General features: G+C 39.0%; 5 protein-coding genes across 7 annotated transcripts in view; 4 read left to right on the forward strand and 1 right to left on the reverse strand.

Annotated features, from left to right (window-relative positions):
* Window positions 1-43: 43 nt before the first annotated feature.
* On the forward strand, window positions 44-7,822 carry gen1 (GEN1 Holliday junction 5' flap endonuclease). Its single transcript, XM_023410784.2, has 13 exons — window positions 44-553; window positions 684-879; window positions 965-1,141; window positions 1,969-2,079; window positions 2,166-2,239; window positions 2,334-2,419; window positions 2,696-2,846; window positions 3,483-3,519; window positions 3,622-3,702; window positions 3,788-3,918; window positions 4,007-4,068; window positions 5,054-5,203; window positions 5,715-7,822. The coding sequence occupies exons 1-13, from the start codon at window positions 393-395 to the stop codon at window positions 7,103-7,105; spliced, it is 2,808 nt and encodes a 935-aa protein (XP_023266552.1). The 5' UTR covers window positions 44-392; the 3' UTR covers window positions 7,106-7,822.
* Window positions 7,823-9,004: 1,182 nt separating this feature from the next.
* Window positions 9,005-10,012, forward strand: msgn1 (mesogenin 1). Its single transcript, XM_023410781.2, has one exon. The coding sequence runs from the start codon at window positions 9,017-9,019 to the stop codon at window positions 9,443-9,445; it is 429 nt and encodes a 142-aa protein (XP_023266549.1). The 5' UTR covers window positions 9,005-9,016; the 3' UTR covers window positions 9,446-10,012.
* Window positions 10,013-10,306: 294 nt separating this feature from the next.
* LOC111658327 (uncharacterized) lies at window positions 10,307-19,164 on the forward strand. Of its 2 annotated transcripts, none has more exons than XM_023410799.2 (6): window positions 10,307-10,470; window positions 12,892-12,980; window positions 13,652-13,801; window positions 14,239-14,376; window positions 14,763-14,888; window positions 17,844-19,164. In XM_023410799.2, the coding sequence occupies exons 2-6, from the start codon at window positions 12,892-12,894 to the stop codon at window positions 17,986-17,988; spliced, it is 648 nt and encodes a 215-aa protein (XP_023266567.1). In that variant the 5' UTR covers window positions 10,307-10,470; the 3' UTR covers window positions 17,989-19,164. The 2 variants fall into 2 exon arrangements, with proteins under 2 accessions (XP_023266567.1, XP_023266568.1); XM_023410800.2 differs by lacking the exon at window positions 17,844-19,164 and adding an exon at window positions 15,504-16,614.
* Window positions 19,165-19,288: 124 nt separating this feature from the next.
* On the reverse strand, window positions 19,289-21,482 carry mrps10 (mitochondrial ribosomal protein S10). Its single transcript, XM_023410801.2, has 7 exons — window positions 21,377-21,482; window positions 21,140-21,192; window positions 20,645-20,714; window positions 20,385-20,524; window positions 20,174-20,282; window positions 19,794-19,883; window positions 19,289-19,690 (listed from the first exon to the last, which is right to left on the reverse strand). Exons 1-7 carry the CDS (start codon window positions 21,446-21,448, stop codon window positions 19,610-19,612), a joined length of 615 nt encoding a protein of 204 aa, XP_023266569.1. The 5' UTR covers window positions 21,449-21,482; the 3' UTR covers window positions 19,289-19,609.
* Window positions 21,483-22,334: 852 nt separating this feature from the next.
* The window catches only part of tulp4a (TUB like protein 4a), a 32,761-nt gene continuing 32,067 nt past the window's right edge, over window positions 22,335-23,028 (forward strand). For both annotated transcript variants that reach the window (XM_087175266.1, XM_087175267.1), the window contains exon 1: window positions 22,335-22,402. The gene's annotated coding sequence lies outside the window, so the exon portion shown is untranslated. The remainder of the gene's footprint in view (window positions 22,403-23,028) is intronic.

Genomic DNA, 23,028 nt, shown 5'->3' on the forward strand with positions numbered 1-23,028 from the left:
CCATAGCAACAAGCATTTGGAGGCGCTTTAATATGACGTACATGTTAAAATATCCGGCCTCGCTCAATTTTGTTACAGTAGTTCCTTTCTTTCCACCTTGTTTTTAGTGAACGTGTTGTTTACGTAAATAAGCGCTATATTTACTGTACAGATATTATAAAGTTATTCTGTAATTATTTTGTAGCCACAAATGATGTTCTTTCCATGGCAATGTGACGATAATACAGCAACAAGGCAGCATAGTAGAGAGATAGTCAACGAAGTGGAACGTGACCCAACGGCGCCACTGTTTGAAAAATCCGGTTCGTTGTCCTGTTTGTGATGTTTAGTAGTCACGTTTTTCTACTCTTTTCTCGCTGTTAAACCAGTATAAAGCCATTTCGGGGGCAGTTATGGGTGTTCACGATTTGTGGTCTATTGTGGAGACAGTTTGTGAGTCGGTGCCGTTGTACAGTTTGAGCGGAAAGACGCTGGCAGTTGATCTGAGTTTATGGGTGTGCGAGGCTCAGCATGTCCAAGCAATGATGGGGAGAGTTACCAAGCCTCACCTGAGGTAATGTTATCATATCAACACTTAAATTAATTATTTTGTATGTTAGCTTCAATTCTAATATTTGAAACCTTATCCATTTGTACGTCAACTGGTCATCAGTCACCTCAATCCATTGCTCGTTTGTGTGTAGGAATTTATTTTTCAGGGTGTCCTCCCTCACACTTATGGGGGTAAAGCTTGTCTTTGTCATGGAAGGAGAAGCCCCTAAACTTAAAGCAGAAACCATGAGCAAGAGGACAGAAACAAGATTTGGAGGATTGAAAAAGGCTTCTACCTCTAAGTCAACGAATACCAGCAGAGGGCGCTTCAAAGCTGTACTCAGAGAGGTTGGTGGGTTCTTCTGTCTCCTGCATCTCTAATAATAATAATAAGTTCATGTTGTTTTAAGCACACGCTCTCTTACCTCTGTAGTGTGCAGAGATGTTGGATTACCTGGGTGTGCCATGGGTGACAGCCGCTGGGGAGGCCGAGGCCATGTGTGCTTACCTGGACTCGCAGGGCATGGTGGATGGCTGCATCACCAATGATGGAGATGCGTTTCTGTATGGAGCCCGAACTGTCTATAGGAACTTCAACATGAATAGTAAAGTATGTTTGTGAAAGTGTACAAAACACTGTACAAAATCTGGAGAAAGTTGATCCCAAATAATTGGACTGGCGTTTGAATGAAGATATTTCATTGTTCATTCAGGCTTCTTCAATTCAAACTATTCTGGGGATTAGTACTTAAATGTAAATGCCTGTAATCAAGGCTCAGTCCAGTGATTTGCATTAAACTGCATCCAGAACACCAAAGTAACACTTGGGCACCTGTCAAAACTGTGAACTTTCCAGGATTGTGTTTAAACACAAATTCCTTGTTGATTTCCAGTAAGTAGTTATACTCACTATTACTAACATACTGTTAGTTTCTCCTCATACTTATAAGTGCTTTTTTATTTCATGATGTATAATTGTAACAATTTTAATTCAACCAGTGAAGAGGGAGTGTTTAGTTATATACTAAATAATTATTTTATTACTTATAGGCAAAATCATTAGTCAAGTAAAAGACTGACAACTAATTAATGGATTTAAGTTTTGATCAGTGATATTTTATTACACAATTTGTCAAGTAAAAATCCCAAACATTTGCTGATTATAACAGCAAATACAAATAGATGGTTACTTTTCTCTTTTCATATCCCTTTGTTTGCTGTCAAAACCAAGGAGGCATGTGTTATGGTAACTTGTGATTGGCATTTCAAGATTTATTTAGTCTCTTAGATCATTAAAAATAGTCATACATTAATCAGTAATTAAAAATATAGTTATCTGTGTCATTATCAATTTAATTCTGTTTATTGATGTACCAATACCCAAATTGTAAAAAAACACCAAATCTGCATAGTATTGTTCCTCACTTTTCCCTCCAGGACCCTCAGGTGGACTGTTATCGGACCTCTCGACTGCAAACGGAGTTACATTTGTCCAGAGAGAACCTTGTTGGTCTGGCCATCCTCCTTGGCTGTGATTACATTCCTAAGGTAGAGAGGACCCTTTCAAATTTGCCACATCACACTCACTGAGATGTATGACCTATATTAACTGTGCATTTCCATGCTTTCTTAAGGGCATACTGGGTGTTGGTAAAGAGCAAACTCTTAAACTTATCCAGACACTGAAGGGACAAACACTTCTGCAGAGGTAGGAAACAAAATCCACTGATCACTTTGTTTCCTACCAGCTGGAGATAACGTGTTGTATTGGTGAACTTGTAACTTTTCTCTGGTTGCTTCAGGTTCATGCAGTGGAAGGAGGATAATGCAGGTGTCTCTGAGAAAGTTGTAAAAAAAGTTCCTCACTGCCACATATGTCGACATCCTGGTGAGTGGAGCTCTGCTTTGAACTCTGACCCCTGTTTCTGAGCCTGATAAGAGGTGGAAAGCAAAGTGGGGGTGTCCCGGATCTCACACATGGCTGATTGAAAACCATTTAACCTGTCATGTTAAAACATACACGTATGTGAGAGATGTCTGAACATGCCTCTGATTTTACACCCAAGTTGTAGTAATGCATTTTTTAAATTTCTCTCCTCTCTCTCTGTCCTGCTTCTCCTGTTCCATTAAGTATTTATTGTGATTCGTCTTCTTTCGTTTTCAGGCTCATCAAAGGCACATGAGCGTGTCGGCTGTGTGCTTTGTGATAGTAAACATTTCTGTGAACCTCAGGATTTTGATTACCAGTGTCCCTGTGACTGGCACCACTATGAGCAGACCCGTCAGGCTTTGTCTTTCGAGGCAAATATCAGGAAGTACGTGACCTTCTGTAAATAAACAGTTGCAAAACAAACCTGGAATAGCATGAGAAAACAAGAACATAAAGGCAACTTATTAAAAAGAAGATCAAGACTAGTAGCGTTATAGTAAATTTATCAGTGAACATCTTCATTCAGTCAGAGGAAGTGAAATAACTGATAATGTTACTTAAGGACTGAAACAATTAGTTCATTAGTTGATTAGTTAATTGTTAAAGAAAATGATCACCATAGATTTGTTTGTTTTTTGGCTATTCATTAAGACATTTTTAAGCAAAAATGGCAAATTTTTATTGGTTCAAGTTACTGAAGTGTCAATGTTTTGATAGTACCCTTAATATCTTTGGGTTTAAAACATTTGATTGGGCACAACAAGATACTTGAAGACCTCAACATAGACCTGGGAACTTCCGATGGGCATTTTTCACTTTTTACTGACTTTTTATAGCTCAAGCAATTCATCAAATAATTGAGAAAACAATCAGTGAATTAATCAAAAATGGCTGCAATCGTGAGTTGCAGCTCTAAATCATCATTAAATACTTTTTAAATATTTAAAAGATTTTTCAAAGATGATTTCAAAGATGGGTTGTTTTTATGTTACGTTTATTCTGTGTTTCGTTTCTTTTTCAGGAAAACACTGGCAAGTCAACAGTTCCCTTTCACAGAGGTACAGCTGTTTTCATCTGCTATGGTTTCTGTGTTTATTGTTTCAGACACTAGTATAACAATCTACAGTATTAACTTTTACTGCTTAAATTGCATTTTGCAGATCATTAGTGAGTTTCTGATTTCCAAAGATAAGCCTGTGTCACATTTCAAGAGGAGACAGCCAAACATGCAGCTGATGCAGGTAATTGGTTTATTTAAAGTGCTTCTTCAGTTAGTTGTTTAGTTACGTCTTTAGTGGGCTGCATGTAAAAATTTGTGTTTTCCAGAAATTTGCCTGTGACAAGATGGAGTGGCCGAAGCACTACACCTGTGAAAAGGTTTTGGTCTTGATGACCTATGCAGAGTTGATGAACAGGAAATATGAAAGAGAAATGTCATCCCAAATCAAGCCCCTCAGGTAAGTCCTACAAGTTAATTTCCCATTTCTAACAAAAAAGTCTCTTCAGTGACTTAATAAAAGTTTATTTAATTTTTTCCTACAAAAGAATATTGAAACCAAGAGTGAGGAATGCCGTCGCTTGCTTCGAAGTCATCTGGAGCACACCAGGTCAGTTAAGACCTTGTGGAAAATTTTTATTTACACTCTCATTAGACAAAGTATTTCATCCACTGAATCATTTATTCTCAGTTTTCCTGCAGTCTTCTTTCTCTCATATTAGAAGATAAGAGAAAAAACTATATCTAACGAAACATCCTGTGAGTTGAGTGACATGACTGCTGCATTAAACAGAGGCTGGGGTGCAGGGTGCTCGTCACCGGGTTGTCTGTTAGTGACTGGTTGTGAGGTGGGGTTCAGAGGTGACAGATCAGTCACAACAGCCACTAGGTGCTAAACTGGCTTCCTCTCAAGGCTGGGAAATCTGTCATATCAAAGTCCACTTCACTAACAAGCCTGCCTGACATGACTGGCCTGAGAAAGTCTCAATCAGCTAACTAACGTGGTTCCAAATCACTTATATTACATCATGGAAAATTAATAGTTTTAATACAACTAAAGGGTTGTATTGTATTGTGCTATTATAAAGTTATTGTGCCTGAAGTCACCGATTACAAATAAATGGTTTTATAATAGAAAAATAGTGTCTTCAGCAGATTAAGAAGCGCCTTCATCCAAAGTACTTCCCTGTAAACTGTAGTCCCCTGGTTCAGATATCCCTGACTGTCCTGTTTTATGTCTCAATAGCAGAGTTTGTTGGAAATGTGGGTTAATTTCCCCAAAAAATACATTATCATATCACATTACATATATGTGTATGCCTTATCAAGTAAACTGTTGCAATAGTTTTGATTGCATTTATGATTTAAAAGACTGAAATGTGTATTTGCAATCAGTATAGTATATAAAATTTGCCCATTTTGTTGTTGGGGTTGCAGTGCAAATGCAAATCATGCAATATAGACAGTTAAATTTCCTCAAAATAAACCCCAAAAAATATTTTAAGAGCAGCAGCCATTTACCGCAGGCAAATTTGACCTGACCTTGATTAATTGATTTATTGACTTTTTTTTTTTTTTTTTTTGGTCTTCTGCAGAACATTACGTGTTTCCTGAGGATCAGCCTGCAGAGGGTCAACATGAGGTGAGGACAGTAGAGGAAGAGTCTCTCTTCCGTGTGGCCTTCCCAGAGGTGGTGGAGAGTTACCTGAGAGACAAAGCTCTAGCTGAAGAAAACAAGACCAAAAGTAAGACAATACTTTGTAATCTTCTCTTTAAAGAAATTAATGTCAGGAGGGGATTTTTCTATCTTCGGTCTTAGAAAGTTAACCATGTCTGACAATAAATGTGAATAATGTTTCACAGACGTGACAGGCTAGAAGACTTCCCACACTGGGCTGACAAGGATGTTCTGATCAAAGGCACCTGGAGCTTTGACTTGTTTTTCAAGGCTGTCTATTACAGCCGCTCTGACACCTGAAAATGTAGAGTTTGGCAGCTCAGCCTGTTCACACCAAAGGCTTTGATGCAGCTGAGAGGTGTCTGTCTCACAGGTCTCGCTGTCACTTTGTGCAGGTTGTACTGTGCTCCTCCTGGTTATCACTGCTGTAGAGCTCCACTGTCTAATGTGTTGTATGGACAACTAGCCACTGAGATTGAAAAAGTTTCAGTCAAGAGATACCAGTGAAGGTATTCAGAGTAGCCGTGAACTCACTCAGACAAAGATTTTAAACGTTTGACTCTACATTTGCTTTACAGAAAAGAAATCAAAGAGGAAAAAGGAGAAGCCATCTGATGTCTCTGATGGCATTTCGGACCTCTTGGCTCAGATGAGCCTTCAGAGTTCCTCCTCAGCAAATGCTACGACTCAACCACAAACACTGCTCCCTACCATTTCAAACACAGAAAAACCAGAAGTGGTGGTTTTGGACACTCCAGTCAACCATAAACAGCATAGTAACTCAAAAGAAGACCACAGCAGTCTGAGTAATTGCCCCAGCACTCCTCTGTCTCATGCAGAATCGGAGGCTGTTGCTTCACCGTCTGTCTCTGTTGTTATTGATGCTCTACACCTGAGTGATATCGACTGGGATGCTTTGTCCTTCACGTCTTCTCCAACTCTACAAGCGGCTACAGACCACACGACTGAGCCCAAGCGGAATAACTCCACAGATGGAGATGTCAAGGAAACAGAGAGTGAAAAAACCAAGCAGAATACCTCAAGTGATGTCAAACAAGCAGACTCCAGATCAGCTCCAGAGCTGTGTTACACAGAGTGCCCTCTGAGGGACAGGGTGCTTATGAGGAATACAGCCAAAGCTGTAAACCAGAGGGAGTTACACAATGATGTGGTGGCAAAGCAACTAAATTACGAGTTAGCCTCCCTCGAACACATTTCCCCTCACAGCTCCAACTTAAAACCAAATGGACAAATCTCCCGTAAAGATGGAGGTGACGGTAAATTGACAGGGAAGGAATCTGATGTTAACAAAAAAGAACCACTCATTGATAAAAGCCAGAGTGTAAAGAATAAGGCAGAAACAGAAAAGCCATTAATATCTCCAGTACAAGATCAATGTAAGCCAAAGGACAAATGTTATGGTTCCCAAAAGCCACATCAGAAGTATAAATTTGTCAGGACAGCCATTTCATCATCTGCTGTCCCACGACAGAAGTGCCACTCTGACCCAGGTCAAAGTGACAAAGACAGGAACGTGCCACAGACCACCAAGAAGAGTGTATGTTTGAGCGTGTGTTCATCCAGCGAGGACAGTGACACAGAGAACCAGCAGTTTGGACCCCAGAGAAGGGTTAAGATAAAACCCATAAATAAGATCATGGCCAGCTTCATCACAGACTATGCCCTGATACCGGTTTCTGTGCCCAAAACAAACAAACAAACAATGACACCGGCCCACAGCCTTCAGCTAGGAGGATCTCAGAGACACAGCACAGATGTTGAGATAAACACAACACCTGTATCGACGAAAAGCAGATGCCAGGATGTCCCACCAGCTATTGTGGATTGTCATGTGGCCTCTCCAGCTCCAGCTTCACCTATCACTGTGATAGATAGTGATGATTCAGTGATTGGTATTGAGAGTCCGCTGCCACTGGCAGAGAGACTGAGACTCAAATTCCTGAAGTGAGCAGCATGGTTACAGGATGATGGACAGAAACATTTAAGTTATTTTATGTTGTTATAAATGTGAAAAACTCAAGGTTCACTTACTAGCTTTTTACAGTAGAGCTGCAACAATCAGCCGATTAGTCAATTGACAGAAAATGAATCAGCAGTTATTTTAATAATCTAATAATGGTTTGAGTAATTATTCAACATATCAAACCTTTGATGGTTTCAGCTTCTCAAATATGAGAATTTGCTGCTTTTTCTTGTCTTAACATAATAAATTGATTCTATTGGGTTTTGGCCTGTTGATCAGGCAAAACAGGACATTTAAACACTTAGGGATTTAGGAAATTGTGATAGCCTTTTTTTTTTTATGTTTAAATACCAAACAATTAATAAAGAAAATAAAAGTCAGTCTATGCTTTGCCATAACCTGTTACTGTGATCCTAAATGTAACTTTTTCTGTAAAACAAGGGGGAAGTATTAATGTCAGTTTTGATGAGATGTGGTTTGAAAACACCGACTAACTAATTTGTGTCAAAATGTTTCATCTGTTTCTTTACATGTTTATTTTTGCGTGTTTATAAGAAATACATTGCACATAATAATTATGATACAGATGATTATAGTAAAGGTGTGCTATTGTATGTTTGATGGATAATTTTGAAAACTAGACTGACTGCATGCCCAGTGAGCAAAACATGAAAGTGTTCGAATAAAGAAAAATTTCTTTAAGACAGTGTTGTTGCTAAAACCAATCGTACCACAAGCTGTTGCTCTGACCCTGAATTTAACAGTTGATGTAAATCAGGTGAGGCGCTTGTGGATTAGCACAGTTCTAAGTATTAAATGCCATATTATGGCACCACATGTGCTTAATTTCTCCCACTGTTCTCTGACAAGCTAAATGTCACTTCACAGAGCCAGAGAGAGAAGGCACTGCAGCTGAGAGGGACACATAGGACACTGAGCCATTGGTTTTACAACCCACTAGTGTTGGCCCCCTTGATCATGAGTGAGGCCTTACTCACCTTTTCAGACATGAAAGGTCTGGCAGGAGCTTGGTGACAGCTGCCCAAATAACAACTCAGTCCTAGTGTTGGCTCTTGAATCTTACTTTTCCCTAAAAATCAGCGTATCTGGATAACTCAACTTACTTTCCAATGCAAATTAACTGGAACCTTGAGTAACTTTCTTGTTAAGGACATTTAGATTTTGTAGAAAACTCTAGCAAGTTGATCTGCTTTGGAAACAAGTAGCATTACTCCAGATGGAAAGTTGCAAAATCTGTGCACGATTAAAAGAAAAACGGCATTTTGGATTCAGATTTGGGACTATATGAAATCATTTGTCACTGTAATTATACACCATTTGCAGCCAGGACAATGACACACAGAACCTTCAGTGGCCCCTATGTGTTTCTTTTAGATAAATTGGCTCTACAAAGCTACTTTTAATTGGTTAAAAATTATGTTGGCCAATGTTTTTTGACCACTTAACTTCCAGACTGAAGACACACGCAGGCCTGACTTACCAGAGAGGTGTGAAGATCTCAGGTGAAACCGCATCCTCCCATTTCTTCATTAGACAGATCACATCAAACTGATAATTGTTGTCGTGCAGACTTTAAAGAGTAATTTCCCACAAAAGGAATCTAATTATTTTTCTTTCTATCACATTATCCGTCTATTTAGCCTTATTCACACCCCAGTGATAACGAACGACGGGCTTCGGGAAGGTTGCATTTTGGCACTTGAGGTTTTCTTTGAACTTTTTTTTTTGGCCTGAGCTGTGAACCAATAAACCTCCGGAGATCTGCTTCTATATAAAAACGCTTTGGTAAAATCACCTTCACAGAATCTGCCTGTCATCCTCCCTGAATGTCATCCTCGCTGCATGGACGCCTGGAAGTCTCGGGATATTTCTAACATGGACCTGGAGGTTACAGCTAAAATACTTTCCGAATGGAAGAGCCGTGAAAGTACTTTTGGAGAAGATCAGGACTCGCCGCAATCCACCTCACCGGAATCCTCGATGGACTCCATGTGCTCCTCCCCGGAGATGTGCTACTCCGGCGGGCATCAGGAGATCAAGGATTTCTCTTTTGGCTTCTCGGGGCGCAGGACGGCTCCGGCAGCGCAAAGGCACGGCAAGCCCAAGATGTCCACCAAGAGACGCATGAAGGCTAGCGAGAGGGAGAAGATGCGGATGAGGAGCCTCGCAGAGGCCCTGCACCAGCTCCGCGACTACCTGCCGCCGGACTACAGCAAAAGAGGTCAACCTCTAACCAAGATACAAACCCTCAAATACACCATTGAATACATCAACAAGCTTTCAGACATCCTGAGCCGCGCGTAACGGACACAAAATGGACCACTTTTACGCATCAGGTTCATCCTCATCTGGACATTTGATGGAGTTAGTTTTATATCTCTGATGAGTACCATATTAAACTCAATCAGTAAAATTCATTTAATATTCTTCTTCTCTTTTTGCCCTTCTCATGATGTAAATATTCTTTTAGCGGGCACTTGACAATTATTTTTGTATATGAGGCTGTCTTTGTTGGAATTATGAATTCAGTGTTTGGAAATAGAGTTTGCTGTTAGTTGAGATGTATGTGTTCATGAGTGAAATAGGCTACAGCCATAATGATGAAAATATCTCCAATATTCTCATGTTCGTTTTAGAATTCACTACATCATACTCATTAGTATGATACTCCTGGTATATTGTAGAGCTTAAGTAGCTGTGTGACATTTTGAAGTTTTTTGTGTCTGAAGGTTATTAAATAAGTAGCTCTGATGTTTTTGTATGGGACAAGTAAAATATAAAATTCTTCACGTTTTTTTTTCCCAGTTATGAAATATATCAGGCTGGTTTCACATTTTGAAGTTGTCACATAAATCCAATGTATTCACCGTGTGTCAGACGCATTTCATTTCCACAAGCATGGTTTCTACTGAAAAATCTACAATAAATGTATGTTTCGTGTTGAACTTGTGGCCCAGTTAGTTAATGAACCGTCTTCAGGCTGAAGCATAGGCTGAAGACAGTAGGAATGTACGCCAGCCCGTTCTTCCAATCAGAATACCAGAAGACCCAACAACAGTCTTGAATGACAGCTAGAAAGAGCCAATCAGACACTAGCATTCTTCCCGGTGGGCGGTGACTTTCATACAATGTGTTTCTCACAAAGAAATCCCAACCTGGGATGAATCTAGTCTGACGAAGCCGCCATTTCAAAGCGCTAAGGGGCCACAGAAGCTGTAGCGGTTTTTGTAAACATTTTTTTTTATTTTTCTAATATATTTTTATTTTTATTATCAAGTTGGAAAAAATATATTACTATTTAATCTACCTCGCCTGCACCACCAACTGAAGTAAGTCATTTCTCTTTTACATTTCACCAAAGCGTTTGAATACCAAAGGAACGCCCCTTTCATATACGACCAACCTTAATATTTAGCTCCACGCTCGTTACGAGGCTTACTTTATTTCTTATTTTTAGTCAGGAAAATGGCTAACCAAACGTTAAATGCCCGCTTGAACACTATTTATAACGAAGCAACTGTTTTGGACACAGTGTAGTGCATGTCAGGTCTGCTCTGCGATGTTAATTCCAGGAATTAGACATTCCCCTTAAACGTCATCATTAAAATTTAACCAGCTGTGCTCAGCATTAGCCATTATATGTTACACAGTATTAAGTAGTATGATTTGAGATTTGAAGTGCATTTGTTGAACGTGGCATCTTTGCTGGTCCTAGCTTAATATTAAAGAGCTCACAGCTCCAACTGCCTCCCAGGATCAGGATAAAAATGTTTCCATGACGCTCGTCGTGCCTTTGGCTTTGCAGGCTTATTTACTTAAAAATAACACTGATAGAATATGTATATGTGACAGTCCTCCATGGCATGGTTACAGCCTTTACTTACAGACGTTATTGTCATTGTCATATGCATCAGAGACAGCGAATTAAAAGCAGTGGCACCTCTACACAAAACCTTTTGCTGTGGCTACCTCCTTATAATGTTCAATAATATGCAATATATAATAATATGTAAATAGATAGCTAGATAGAGTCTACTTTTTATCGATATAAATGGGAAGTATGAAATATTAGAAAACACCTCGGTATATTGCAATACAATTCAACAACACCTCAAACTACAGCCTCCTGTTAAACTGTCATAAAGGTAAGATTAATTGCCTTATTTGTTACATTAGACTGAATTAATCTTAGCCAGTTGTACATAATGAACTGTCAACTGAATGTCCTTACAGTTTAAAGAAAGTATGAGACAAAGGGCATACAAAATGTGATATAAATGCAGCAGTACTTGCATAAATTAATATAAAGTCTATAAAGGTGCTGAAACTCATAGTTCATCAGCCTTTGAAGAATGCAAATGATCCTAAAAACCTAAGTGCTTTTAGACATACATAAACATTATGAAGAAATGAAGATGTAATGTTCCTGGTGACCTCACCATACCTTGTGGCATTTTGTCATCTATAATATTGTTTATAAATTATATGTAATTCCTGCAGGGATTCAACAGTTGTGTATTTGTCTACTGTGTCCTTACAGGATTTATCTTAGAATATGGTTATTTTTAAAAATGTGTGTTGACCTCTTAACATTATGGGAATTGCTAGACCAGCAATGTATCTGATACAGAGGAACACAAACACATTTCGTTCAATTTTTGGTCTTCTGGGGTGGTGGGGTCAAATTTGAAAGTCACTGCTTTAAGATTATTATTAATTTTCTAGCTCTCAGTATTGATTTGTAGTTCTTTTTGCTTAACTCACAGTGTGTCACATCCAGCTGTAGAACAATGCAATGCTGAGGTTTCATATGTCCAGAATCTGTTAAATGACCTTTTAACAACCTTGTGTCACATCATAAAACCACATGCCTAAATTTGCTGTTAATCAGTGAATATTATAATCAAAACATAAAAAAGTTGCTGCTGCTGCTGCCCTGCCATTCATTGAGCAGAGTAGATGGTGGCTCTCTTCTAAGTAGCCAAGTTGTTAGCAACACTGCAGCCTGTAAACATCCCCCTAATAGAAACTGCTCTCAGGACCCCCCCAGTTCTTCATGGCATGGACTCCACTAGAGGTTGGAAACACCATTGAGCTTCTGGTCCATGCTGACATGATTGCATCACATAATTTCTGCAGATTTGTCATCTGAACATTCATGCAGCCAATCTCCACATCCCAAAGCTGTTCAATTGGATTCAGATCTATTGACTGGGGAGGCCACTGAAGTTCACTAAACTCGTGGGGGTGGGGGGTTGAAAGATAAATTCACTCAATGTCAGTGTCCCGTATATGTTAACGTGTATCTCATCAAGCATCACAGAAGAATCTAGAAACCACAGAAGTAGCTATCGCTGGATTATCAATATAACACTAGTTTTAAAAAAATGATTTTGCAAGAGGATTTTTTTCCTACATCAGATAAATCTTGGTGAATGAGGCTGCCATTTGTTCAAGTCATGCTTGATTACCTTACCGCTGCAGGGAATTCACAGTTAATTTATTTCTACATAAATTTATTTTTAAAATGGTACAATGCCCTTTTTTTTTTCTTTCTGCAGAGTTTGAATAATACATTTCCATGTGGAAGCAGAGAGTATCTTTGCTATTAGAAGGGTCGTGAGAAGTCATGAGCAAGTTGTGTTTTGTGTGTAAGAAATTCAAGGATGTTACTTTTAACAACTACTAATGTTAAATAAATTGGCATTGTGGTAGTGTACTGTATGTAATTACTGACTGAATCATTTCAGATGGATGCAGACACAGAAGAGAAGGTGACAGAAACTTCAAAGACTTCCAAGGATGAATCTGAGAGACTTGTAATCGAGAATAAATCCAGGTCTGTCCTGTTGTCTTATACAGCCTCTACTGTATTTATGAATGCATAATGTTTTTATCCTACATGTAGACAGCAGGTGAGAGTCCTCCTCACATCATGTCTGTTAAACAGCAGTCAATGAATACACTCTCAAATGAAATCTAGATTTGCTCATGGTTGGTCTTTTTTCTTATCTTTACCTCCGTAAAAGAGGTTATGTTTTCACCCGTTTCTGTTTGTCAGCAGGGTTATGAAGTAAAAGAAAGAAAAGTAAGGTGGTGGGGGGATGGGGTGTTGGGCTAGGGTAGAAACTATTATATTGTGGTGCGGATCTAGTAAAAGGGATCCAGTAATTATTTTTGTCACTTTCCTAAACATTGTGAGATGGGGCATTTTTCAACATTGTTGAAAGGAAATAATTCAGGAAATAATGTGTGAATTATGTGAAAAAAAATCTTACATATTTATTGTGTTGGCATCTATGAGTTTGTACAATTTGGTGCAGATCAAGATAATAATGATAATAATCTGGATCTGACAGACGTGCTGGATTGTTTGGCCTTGGAGGAGGTATGCGCTCTACTGAGTGCCATTCTAGTTTTATGATTCAGTCATGAAGAGGTTGGATTGGGGAACACAACAATACTGTATATAGTTCATGATTTGCTCTTCTTTTTTTAAAATCTCCTCAGGGGTCGTGGGTTCAAAGGCCGTGGTAGAGGGGGTCGGATGATTCGTGGTGGCATGCGTGGTGGAAGAGGCATGATAAAGGGGTTTGGTCCACCTGGACATGGGAGGGGTCGAATGAAGGATGGAGCCATGAATGGACTTGCACCTATGAGGTACTTCATTAATCAAACATGTAGTGTTTTAAGTATTATGCTAGAATACAAACAAATAGTGTGGTTATGTTTTAAGTCCTCTAAATGTTTTTCTTTTTTGTAGGTTTACTCAAAGTGAAACTACCACTGAGGTGTAATGTATTTAGGTATCAACCATTATCAGTTTGGTAAATGGTAAATGGATTGCACTTAATTAGTGCTTTTCTAGTCTTAGTCACCACTGAAATTGCTCTACAATATATGCCACATTCACACACTCATACACTGTTGGAACAGCCATCAGGGGCAATTTGGGGTTCAGTATCTTACCCAAGGACACTTCAACAAGTGGACTGGAGGAGCCAGGGATCAAACTACCTGATTAGTGGATGATCCACTCTACCTTATGGACCACAGTTGCGTTTTGATAAATTATATTTCCTGCCTTTCCCTTGCAGGGGAATGGGGAGAATGCGCCCCTACCCAGATCTTAGAGGCCATCGAGGTAGGGGTGGACCGATGGGTATGGGCCCGCCTCCTCCTCCTCCCCCCCCACCTCCCATGCACCTCAGAGGCCCCTTCCCACCTATGCCCAGGTAAGCACCTTACACAATCACATGTCCAGACACCCATGAAGCTGCTTTGGTAGCTAAATGGACCTCACACAGGGAAGATTTTAAGGAAGATTCTATAGTGTTTTGGTCCTAAAACTATCTGTTTTATTTGGTTACAGTAGACAGAGTAACCATACATTTTATTACATTTTATTATTACATACATTTTGATGCAGCAGTTTATTACGTTTTTGTCACTTTGTACTTTTTGAATCACTTGCCTCCACTGAGTGGAGGTTTGGTATCACTCAACTGACCTTAGAAGTGCATCACTTGTTACTCACTACAACAGGTTTTGATAGGTTTACTGACAAAATGTGCATGAAACTTGTTTCTTGCGTTGCTGTCATGTTTGCACCTGTCTGTAGGCACGGACCCCCTCCACCTCCTCCTCCAGGTCATCCTGGTTTCAGAGGGCGCCCACCTCACCCTCGAGGCCGTGGTATGCTGCCTCCTGGACCTCCACGCCACTTTCATCCCCGCGGCCCAAGAGGGTAAGAGCTCTTTGAATATTAATATCATGCTTAAGCTTTGCAAGTCACAATTCTCTACACTTTGCTTGCATACTTTTAAGACTAATTGATTTAAAGTACATCTGGGAAGCATGTGAGACATGTTTACACCAGTTGTGTTCCTTTAAATCTCTGATGGAAATACACTACAAACTGTGAGAATAAAGACTGAGGATTGTGACACAAATACAGTCTTTTCTGTCTCTTTCTCTTAAACCTCATTATAACTTAATTTTCTTTACTTTAACTTGCCCTCTAATTATCGCATTTCTTTCTCAGTTTGTCTACCAAATAGAAGAAATAATGCCCAAATAGTCTTACTACAACAGTTGTTGAGTTAAAGAATATTAAGTTAGTTTATAAATAAAAATTATACACGCTGCTCAACTATTTTGAAGACAAATTCTTAAATAGTGCATGGAATAATGAAACTGGAAAGGACATTTCAGTGTATTTTGCCTCTCAAAGGAACACAGTTAATTCAGATGGGGTGACATCCCTGACTGGAATAATCCAGAAGGCTGCTCTTATCAGAGTATGCCCCCCCCTATTGGCCAAAGCCAAGAATCCAATGTGTGATTTTATCCTTTTACACAGCTACCACAATGGACCGGTCTCTCCTCCGCCTCATCCCCCACCTGGCAGAGGCCAGAGGTGGCCAGGGCCCCCTGGTGGCCGACGCTTTTAACACAGCCTGCCCTAAAAACAATAACCATGCACTTGTTAATGGGGCCTAAAGTGGTGCAGTGAATGAAACGCCCTGAACTATGTGTTATACAAAGTCTCTGAGTATCTTTATTACATACTCTGTGGCCAAATGTCTGGTTATTGATATTGTCTACTGGCAAAGAAATAATGTGAAATGACTAACTACAACCGAGGACACATAAAATGCCTCAAAACTTAACATTGTAAAGGCATTCTTACATTCTGTTACCTATAAATACTGTTGGTACTGTAGGAACTATTTGACTTTGTTGAGAAAAGCTGTTAAAAACAAGTTTGAAACCTTTGTTTTCAAAGGAAGGAAAATTCTTGTCAAAGTTCATTAAATGTTCTTTGGTTCTTGTTACAGTCACCCTGTGAGCCTTAAGAAAATTTCCTGATTCTTAATAAAGAATAAAATATGGGTGACAATGTATGTTTGAAGGTAGGGGAAGGGGGGAAAATTTATGAAAGTACACAACAGCCCTCAAGCACCACTGTTAACTAGTTTAGTAAACCTTGGACCTCCCTAACCTTTCGTTTTTGTTACAAGCAGTGCAGCAAATATTGTTTAACACTTAGACATTTTTTAAGTGATCAGACAATATTCCCCTTGTCAAGTATTCATGAATATTTAATTTTATATTTTATATCGTTAATGTGCAGCTATTTTAAGTTATGAGTATTGCTGTTTGGAACATTCATGTTTGTCTCCAGCAATCTATTGTGTAATGACAAAAAGGAAAAAGAATTATAAATGAATATTACACTGAAATATATATCTAGTAGCTTTTATAAATGAAAGCAAATTCCATTAGTATTTGCTTCAGTTAAGGATAAGAATTTACTCTTTACTGTGTTTAGTTTTTTGAAGTGTTACAAATACTTTATTCACTGTAATTAACATAACTTTTGTGAACCTGTGAATGTGTTTTATGCAAACCGTCAAGACATATGACGTAGTCGTGAAGAAAAAAAATAATAAAACTAAAAATAAACTCAACTTCTCTTTTTTGTTTCTTCACAAACAAGTCTGAGAGTTGTCATTACAATTTACAACATTTCATTAATATCTGAAACAGAATGAATGGCAATGTCAGAGCTAGTGCTGTACACAGTGGCACAGTAACTGTTTGATATTTGAAAGTGAACATTTGATCCATGCAAAGACCACTGCAAAGATGCTCATAATTATGGAGAATTTTTTGAATGATTGTGGAGGACCAGGAGCCCTAGTGAACATACTAGTTTTTCTGTAGGCTTGCTGAGGGCTGAAATTTATTGTAGGTTTGGAAACCTAATCTATGAATTGCATCCTTAGTTGCAGAGGACATAAAACATGAGTTTCATTTACTCCAAGCAGTGTGTTACCATATATCTTCCCATGTAAATCTCACTGGAGGATTCAGAACCGCTCCACTTGCAAGGCATTGAAATGCTCATGACTGAACGTCATGTCACATATCAAATTCAGTGGTAGCATGTCTAAAAGGAGGACATCATCTGCAAGGATAAGCACTGTCATATTTTTGGTAAATTGTCAGTAATTTTAATTTGACTTCAAAGGGGACCAATGGGTTTTGAGAATTTCAGTATTGTGTATTGTCCAGTGTCTATTCTAAAAGTTAAATTTTCTTATATAATTTCTGCTACACCCCATATATTTGTAATCATAAAAATACACATTTGTAGCCATGGCTGTAGATGGAATAACAGTAACAGTTATGATAATCAAATTCATGTTTTGAACACACAGATTTGCTCTTGAATCGAGTGGACACCAATAATCTAAATATTTGAGCTCTTCCAAGTTTTTGCAAACTGTGTGAATGCATGTGGCTTTTTTTTCCGTAAGGCATAATAATTTATTAAGATAAAACAAAAGCCCTGCTGTAATGCAGAAGTACAATCACATGAAGGAGAGGCATTTATTATTAATAAAAAGTCTGTTGTATGTAGCCTACTGCTGGCACAAACAAGGATTTGACATGATTTCTGGAAGAAAGAGCATTTTATTTACTGAGCCACTCAGATGCTGCAGAATACACACATATGGCTATAAACATCAAAATAAGAGCCACAGACAGGTGTTGCACTCTCCCCTTCTCTGTCTGTCTTTTTCCATCTCTTCAGCACTCTCAGTACATTTTGCTGCCTCTTCAATCTCTGCAGTCCCTTCTTGTTTCTCCCTTTGGTTGATTGTAACAGACTGACTGTTGTTGTCTCCTGAAGGGGGGCACACAGTACAGTTAACCTACCAGGCCCCAGGAACCCAGGCCCTCCCTCACATCTCTCCCCTCCTTCAACAGCAGCGAGACACCAGAGGTCCGGCACTTCGCTTGAAAAGGTGAGCCTCCTCTTGTGCCTTAATCCCTAAACCCCTCTGTCTCTGATGCCTGGAGATTCTCTCTTTCAGGATGGAAGGTGAAACAACTACAGATACTACACAGGTACTTTGTCTCTCCTCAAATGGGTACAAACAAAATTCTGATTTGGAGAGATTGTTGCTCAATTTACATGGAAGTACTTTGAAATCTAAACTATAATAGCTAGTGCAATTTATGGTAATTCAAAGAGCATGCAAGGATATATGCAGGAAAAGACAGATCAGTGTTTTTGCACTCCCACTCTCAACTCACTTGAGTTGATCTATAGGCCTTTTTGTTGGCATGTCACAGTAGGAAATACACAGGTAGAAATGAATGAAGGCTGAATTATTGTGCATGCTGGATCACTGTCACAATTGAGGCTTGATGGACACTTGAATAAAACAGCCATCATTAGTCCTTTTCTACTATGACAAGCCAAAATGTCAGATGTGAATGAGGTCTTTGGCAAAGCAGATTTAATTGGATAAAGCATCAGCAGCAAATATTGATCACTTCTCACTTGTGGGCCAGAAAGCCAACAGGTAAGTTCAGAAACTCAACCTAAAATCTACAGCAACAGGGCACTATACTGTTGTTTATTTGTCCTGGTAAACATAAACTTACAATTCATCACCACAGTTATACCAGTTCCCATAATCATGATGTTCGTATTTAAGTGACAATATCCTGTCACTGATGAAGTGACAAAAACACTAATGATGTTTTTTGCAGTGTCATGGGGGTTAAGGTATTAAGATTCCAAAGGTATGCTTATGTTTGGATGATAAAAATACTGAATAAAAAATATTACATAAACTCATTTGAAGAAGTATGTTTAAGTGTACATGAATAAGTTTTACAGTTGGCTTGTGTAGTGAATAGAGCACTTTCAGGGTTATGTTTGTGCATATTTATTTAAAGAGAGATCACCAAATATATCTGTGAATCTTGAACTAATTTTTTTTAACCTGCCGTACTCAAACAAAACCGAATGAAATCCTGATTTCGAATTTTGGTAAGGTACTTTCTGTCATTTTAAGGAAGGATGACCCATCAGACGCTCAAGATAAGTACGCCATGTAAGTCACTGTTAAACAGAAAGTAAGTGTTGAATCCAGATGATTTTATGTTTTGCATTATAAATCATTGTATACCAATTCCTCAATAAATGCAAAAAAAAAAAATCTTGTGTGCTGGTTTTGTGTCCCTCATTACATACATGTTCATACAGGGTAACAATCCAATCCAGTATCACAGCAGATAGTTACAGAAAAACATTGTATTAATGTGGAAGAATTATGAGAATCATTAAATGCAGAATGTGACATTTATTGGGAAGAGAAACATACAATTGATTCCACATTGTTTTGACACAGAAAAGACAAGAAAAAGACGATGAAAACAAGTTTCAGTGCATAAAGACAATGAATGCACATTCTGTAACTGAAGAGGACCTTTTTCCGTTCTATCAATTTTGATGTTTCTTTTGAATTATATATGATGAGCAGTTCAGGAGGTCATGACAGGTGTATAGTAGTATTTCATTTTTAACGTTTTCCCAATTACCCAGTATATTCACTGATGTCTGAAAAAAGACACCCAATATGCATCTGTTGCTCATCACTGCATTCACTGGCTGGGCTTGTCGTCAATGGTGTCGTCCTTCCACATGGGTTCAAGGATGTGATCTGGAACCTTCTCCATTGCAGTCTGACAACATGAACAGAACAAGAGGAGGGGAATAAATTAATTAATTTCTTCAGTTTAGTCCATAGGTCTAGAACAGATAGGGCAGGGCTCTGCAGTGCCTCACCTTTGTCACTTCCATGGCTACACCTTCAGGGAGGTTCCTCTGGATGTATTCGAGGTATGCCTGTGCTGTGCAGCCCGTTAAATGAGACAACTACAAAACGAGAGAAGGGACAAATTAAACCAATTACCTAATCATCATGAACCATTAAGAAGATTGAATAATAACTTAATAACCTTTTGACACAAATGGCCTGTCTAATGGGTTGATTTTAAAGGCACTCACACAGGTGTTCTTACTTGTATGTAATTAGATTTGTGCTCAGACTGACATTGAGTGGAGTTAGGTTAAAAATTAGATAAGGTAAAACTTGATAAGAATAGTACAGGTGTAAGTAGCTCTGCCATAAAAGGTGCAAATTAAACAGGGCTGAAGCTCCTCACCTCAATACACCGGTAGTGCGTCCTCATCTCATACTGGACCCTGTGTTTTTTGAAGATGTGTACTGACTTCAGGAGTGTAAGCCTGTCTATCTCCTTGGGAGGCTCGTAACTGTTGGAGGGGAAAAGCATGATGAAAATGATGGCATTAAGAAAGTTATACAGCAGTTAACAGTCATCATTGTTAGCATACGGCTGCTTCACTAAGACTCACACTTTGCTGATGTTGATGCCCAGCTCTTTAGCTGCCATGGTGGCAAAAAACTCATAGCTGTCCAAGACGGCCCTGTCATGACCTTTGACCAAAACTGACACCCTCTGAAACAGTGCATCAGGCTCTTCTGTGACAGTGATCTGCAAGGAGACATACATGTAAGGAAAGAGGATAGACATGTATGAGTGAAAGTCACACTATAACATTATTTTAATACTGAGCTACAGTCTGAAGTAAATAAAGATATTCTGATAACTTACAGCAGAAGGTGTTGATGAAAACACTGTTGATGTGTGGAAGGAAGTGCTGGATGTCAGAGGGAGATGGGACCTGCAGAGACAGCGGTGAGTCATTTCTGGCATATTAACGATCTTTGTCAGAATGCAAAGTCCAGCACAAACGCTTCTGTAACTGTGAGACAACTGTTCCTGGTTGTTTTTGCCCTTTGGCTTCACACGCACACACTTGACTTGAAAGCACTGGACATATTATAGGCCTAACTGTTGCAAATGCAATCATGGTGTACATGTGTGCATCCCTTGAGTTTCAGAATAGAATTTAGGATCTTGTAAATTATGTAAACCAGTTACAGTCACATGCACTCTGCTGATCAAAATGTCTGGCAACAAAGGGCTGTAATGATGACAGTGTCTCACTGATGTACCAGCAAACAAGCGTCGTGTGCTTGCGTTTACTACAGGTAATAATAAACTACATAGCCGTCATACAAGCGGAGAGGGGAAACGGTTACCTACCTTATTATATTATATTTCCTGTGACCTGAACAGGTACCCGAAGCTCCCGGTCCCTGGAAATAAATAAACTTAGATCAGTGGACCTTTAGAGATGACATTTGCTGTGTAACCACCATGCTACTACTGCCGACAGTGACCAAAATGTAAGATTTATTGATCATCTACGTTCAGTTTTCCTAAGTTAAACAAATGTCAAATACGTTAGTTGCTGTTAAAAAAAAAAGTTGGTTATTGTACCAAATGTGAGATCCCCGTGAATATCCTTGCCAAAGAAAATAGTTGTCGCCTGAGAGCCACGGGAGCAGCCATGTTTTTGGAGTAGGAGGGGCATAAGGACAAACAACTTTTCAATACTGCCCTCGCGAGTACTGGAGGGTAAACTACAACTGTGGCAGGTCGGTGGTAACCTTAACACCACAGCTGGTCAACCATCCCATCATTATAAATAGATTTTTTTTGTTTTTATCTTTACAAATACATAATAAGTACTAGTCATTTCCATTTTATGTCATTTTAAGGCAAGGCAAAACTTTCTTGTTCTTGCCATACATGCCTGCTTCATTATTTCCATAAACACCCAGAAAAGAAAACAGTATTCCCGTGTTCCTGTGTTGGAATAACTGCTGTGCCCATTACTACCAAATTTAGTTTGTAAATATGTACCTTAAAACAGTTTTGTTTTTACATACAAAACGTACTATCAACTAATGAAATATGATGCAATGCTGTATAAAGTACAAGTAGTTCAAAAATGGATTTAAGCTATTGAGTGGTATATTGAGTAAATATAAGTAACAGTCCACCATTGCTCTGGTCAGATGTTTAATGCAGGATTTTTACTTGTAATTCAGTATTTTTACACTGTGGTTTTGCTACTAATCCTTTAGTAAAGAATCTGCCAGCTATAGTTATCGTATTTACTGTTATATTGTCATATTAGAAATATACATACAAAAAACATTTAATCGATTTATAAAATACAATGCATTATCTCTGCTTCTGCTCTGAATTCTTCTCCAGTGACTACATGCTGTGCTATGTTTGTGGGCAGATTGACAACGAAGACCACATCATTTCATCCTCACTTGTAATAAGATTAGGTTAAACTTAAAACACTACACTTATTGATGTGTAGCTGTGATAATTTAATTGGGCTAAATCACGTGCCTGTCACGTGACACAGCTGTCGGGCCCTGCCAGTGTACAGTAGCAGGCTGCAGGCAGAGGAAGCAGCGGCAGTAGTAACAGCAGCACACAGCCGAGGTAAGCGCTCTACTGGTCGTTGATGTTTCCCTGCCTTTGTTGACGACAGGTCTGATATTATTTTGCCATGTTGTCCACTACTCCGCCGACGTATGGTTATTTTTAATAGCTGTATGCTAATATAAAAAAAAACCTTAGGATAATCAGTCAGCTAATGTGCTAACTGTAGCTTGTTAGCGACGACTGCCAACGGCGGGTGAACGGAGCCAGTCACTCCGCTGATGGTGGTTCAGGTTCAGCTAGCTAGCAGGTCGGTTAGCTGAATAGCTATCACTGACTGTTTCTTTGTGGAGGAGACAACACAGACAACCAGTGGTAGCTACATTCTCCAAGCATCTCAGTTATATTACTGCACAAAGAAGATAAATGAATTAAAGGAAAGATTAATCCGGCGGCTGACATGTTTTGATCTGCGGAGCCCACAGAGTTGTCTGTCTGGACTCAACATCCAGGATCTAGCTAGCTGTGGCTAGCAGGCAGCTCATGGTGATGAGTGTTTGGGCATCATCATCTCACGAGCTTCAGCTGTATTTGTTCGTCAGTTAGTGACGTTAGTATCACCCGGTCTTTCTTTATGTTAACGTACATTATTAGATGTTAACAGATTGGCATATTCTACTGCTTTT

This window comes from Seriola lalandi, unplaced genomic scaffold (genome assembly GCF_002814215.2).
Source record: "Seriola lalandi dorsalis isolate HSWRI2012SDOR001 ecotype SW California unplaced genomic scaffold, Sedor1 jcf7180002054438, whole genome shotgun sequence".
NCBI lineage: Eukaryota > Metazoa > Chordata > Actinopteri > Carangiformes > Carangidae > Seriola > Seriola lalandi.

Excerpts from the sequence above, each read along its gene's own strand:
- gen1 (XM_023410784.2), top strand. The coding sequence starts at position 393 with ATGGGTGTTCACGATTTGTGGTCTATTGTGGAGACAGTTTGTGAGTCG. Across the intron at positions 1,142-1,968 it reads ACTTCAACATGAATAGTAAA|GACCCTCAGGTGGACTGTTA; the intron begins GTATGTTTGTGA and ends TTTTCCCTCCAG. Across the intron at positions 3,703-3,787 it reads CAAACATGCAGCTGATGCAG|AAATTTGCCTGTGACAAGAT; the intron begins GTAATTGGTTTA and ends TGTGTTTTCCAG.
- msgn1 (XM_023410781.2), top strand. The coding sequence starts at position 9,017 with ATGGACCTGGAGGTTACAGCTAAAATACTTTCCGAATGGAAGAGCCGT.
- LOC111658327 (XM_023410799.2), top strand. The coding sequence starts at position 12,892 with ATGGATGCAGACACAGAAGAGAAGGTGACAGAAACTTCAAAGACTTCC. Across the intron at positions 12,981-13,651 it reads GTAATCGAGAATAAATCCAG|GGGTCGTGGGTTCAAAGGCC; the intron begins GTCTGTCCTGTT and ends AAATCTCCTCAG. Across the intron at positions 14,377-14,762 it reads CCCTTCCCACCTATGCCCAG|GCACGGACCCCCTCCACCTC; the intron begins GTAAGCACCTTA and ends ACCTGTCTGTAG.
- mrps10 (XM_023410801.2), bottom strand. The coding sequence starts at position 21,448 with ATGGCTGCTCCCGTGGCTCTCAGGCGACAACTATTTTCTTTGGCAAGG. Across the intron at positions 20,283-20,384 it reads GGCATCAACATCAGCAAAGT|TTACGAGCCTCCCAAGGAGA; the intron begins GTGAGTCTTAGT and ends CCCCTCCAACAG. Across the intron at positions 19,691-19,793 it reads TAGCCATGGAAGTGACAAAG|ACTGCAATGGAGAAGGTTCC; the intron begins GTGAGGCACTGC and ends TCATGTTGTCAG.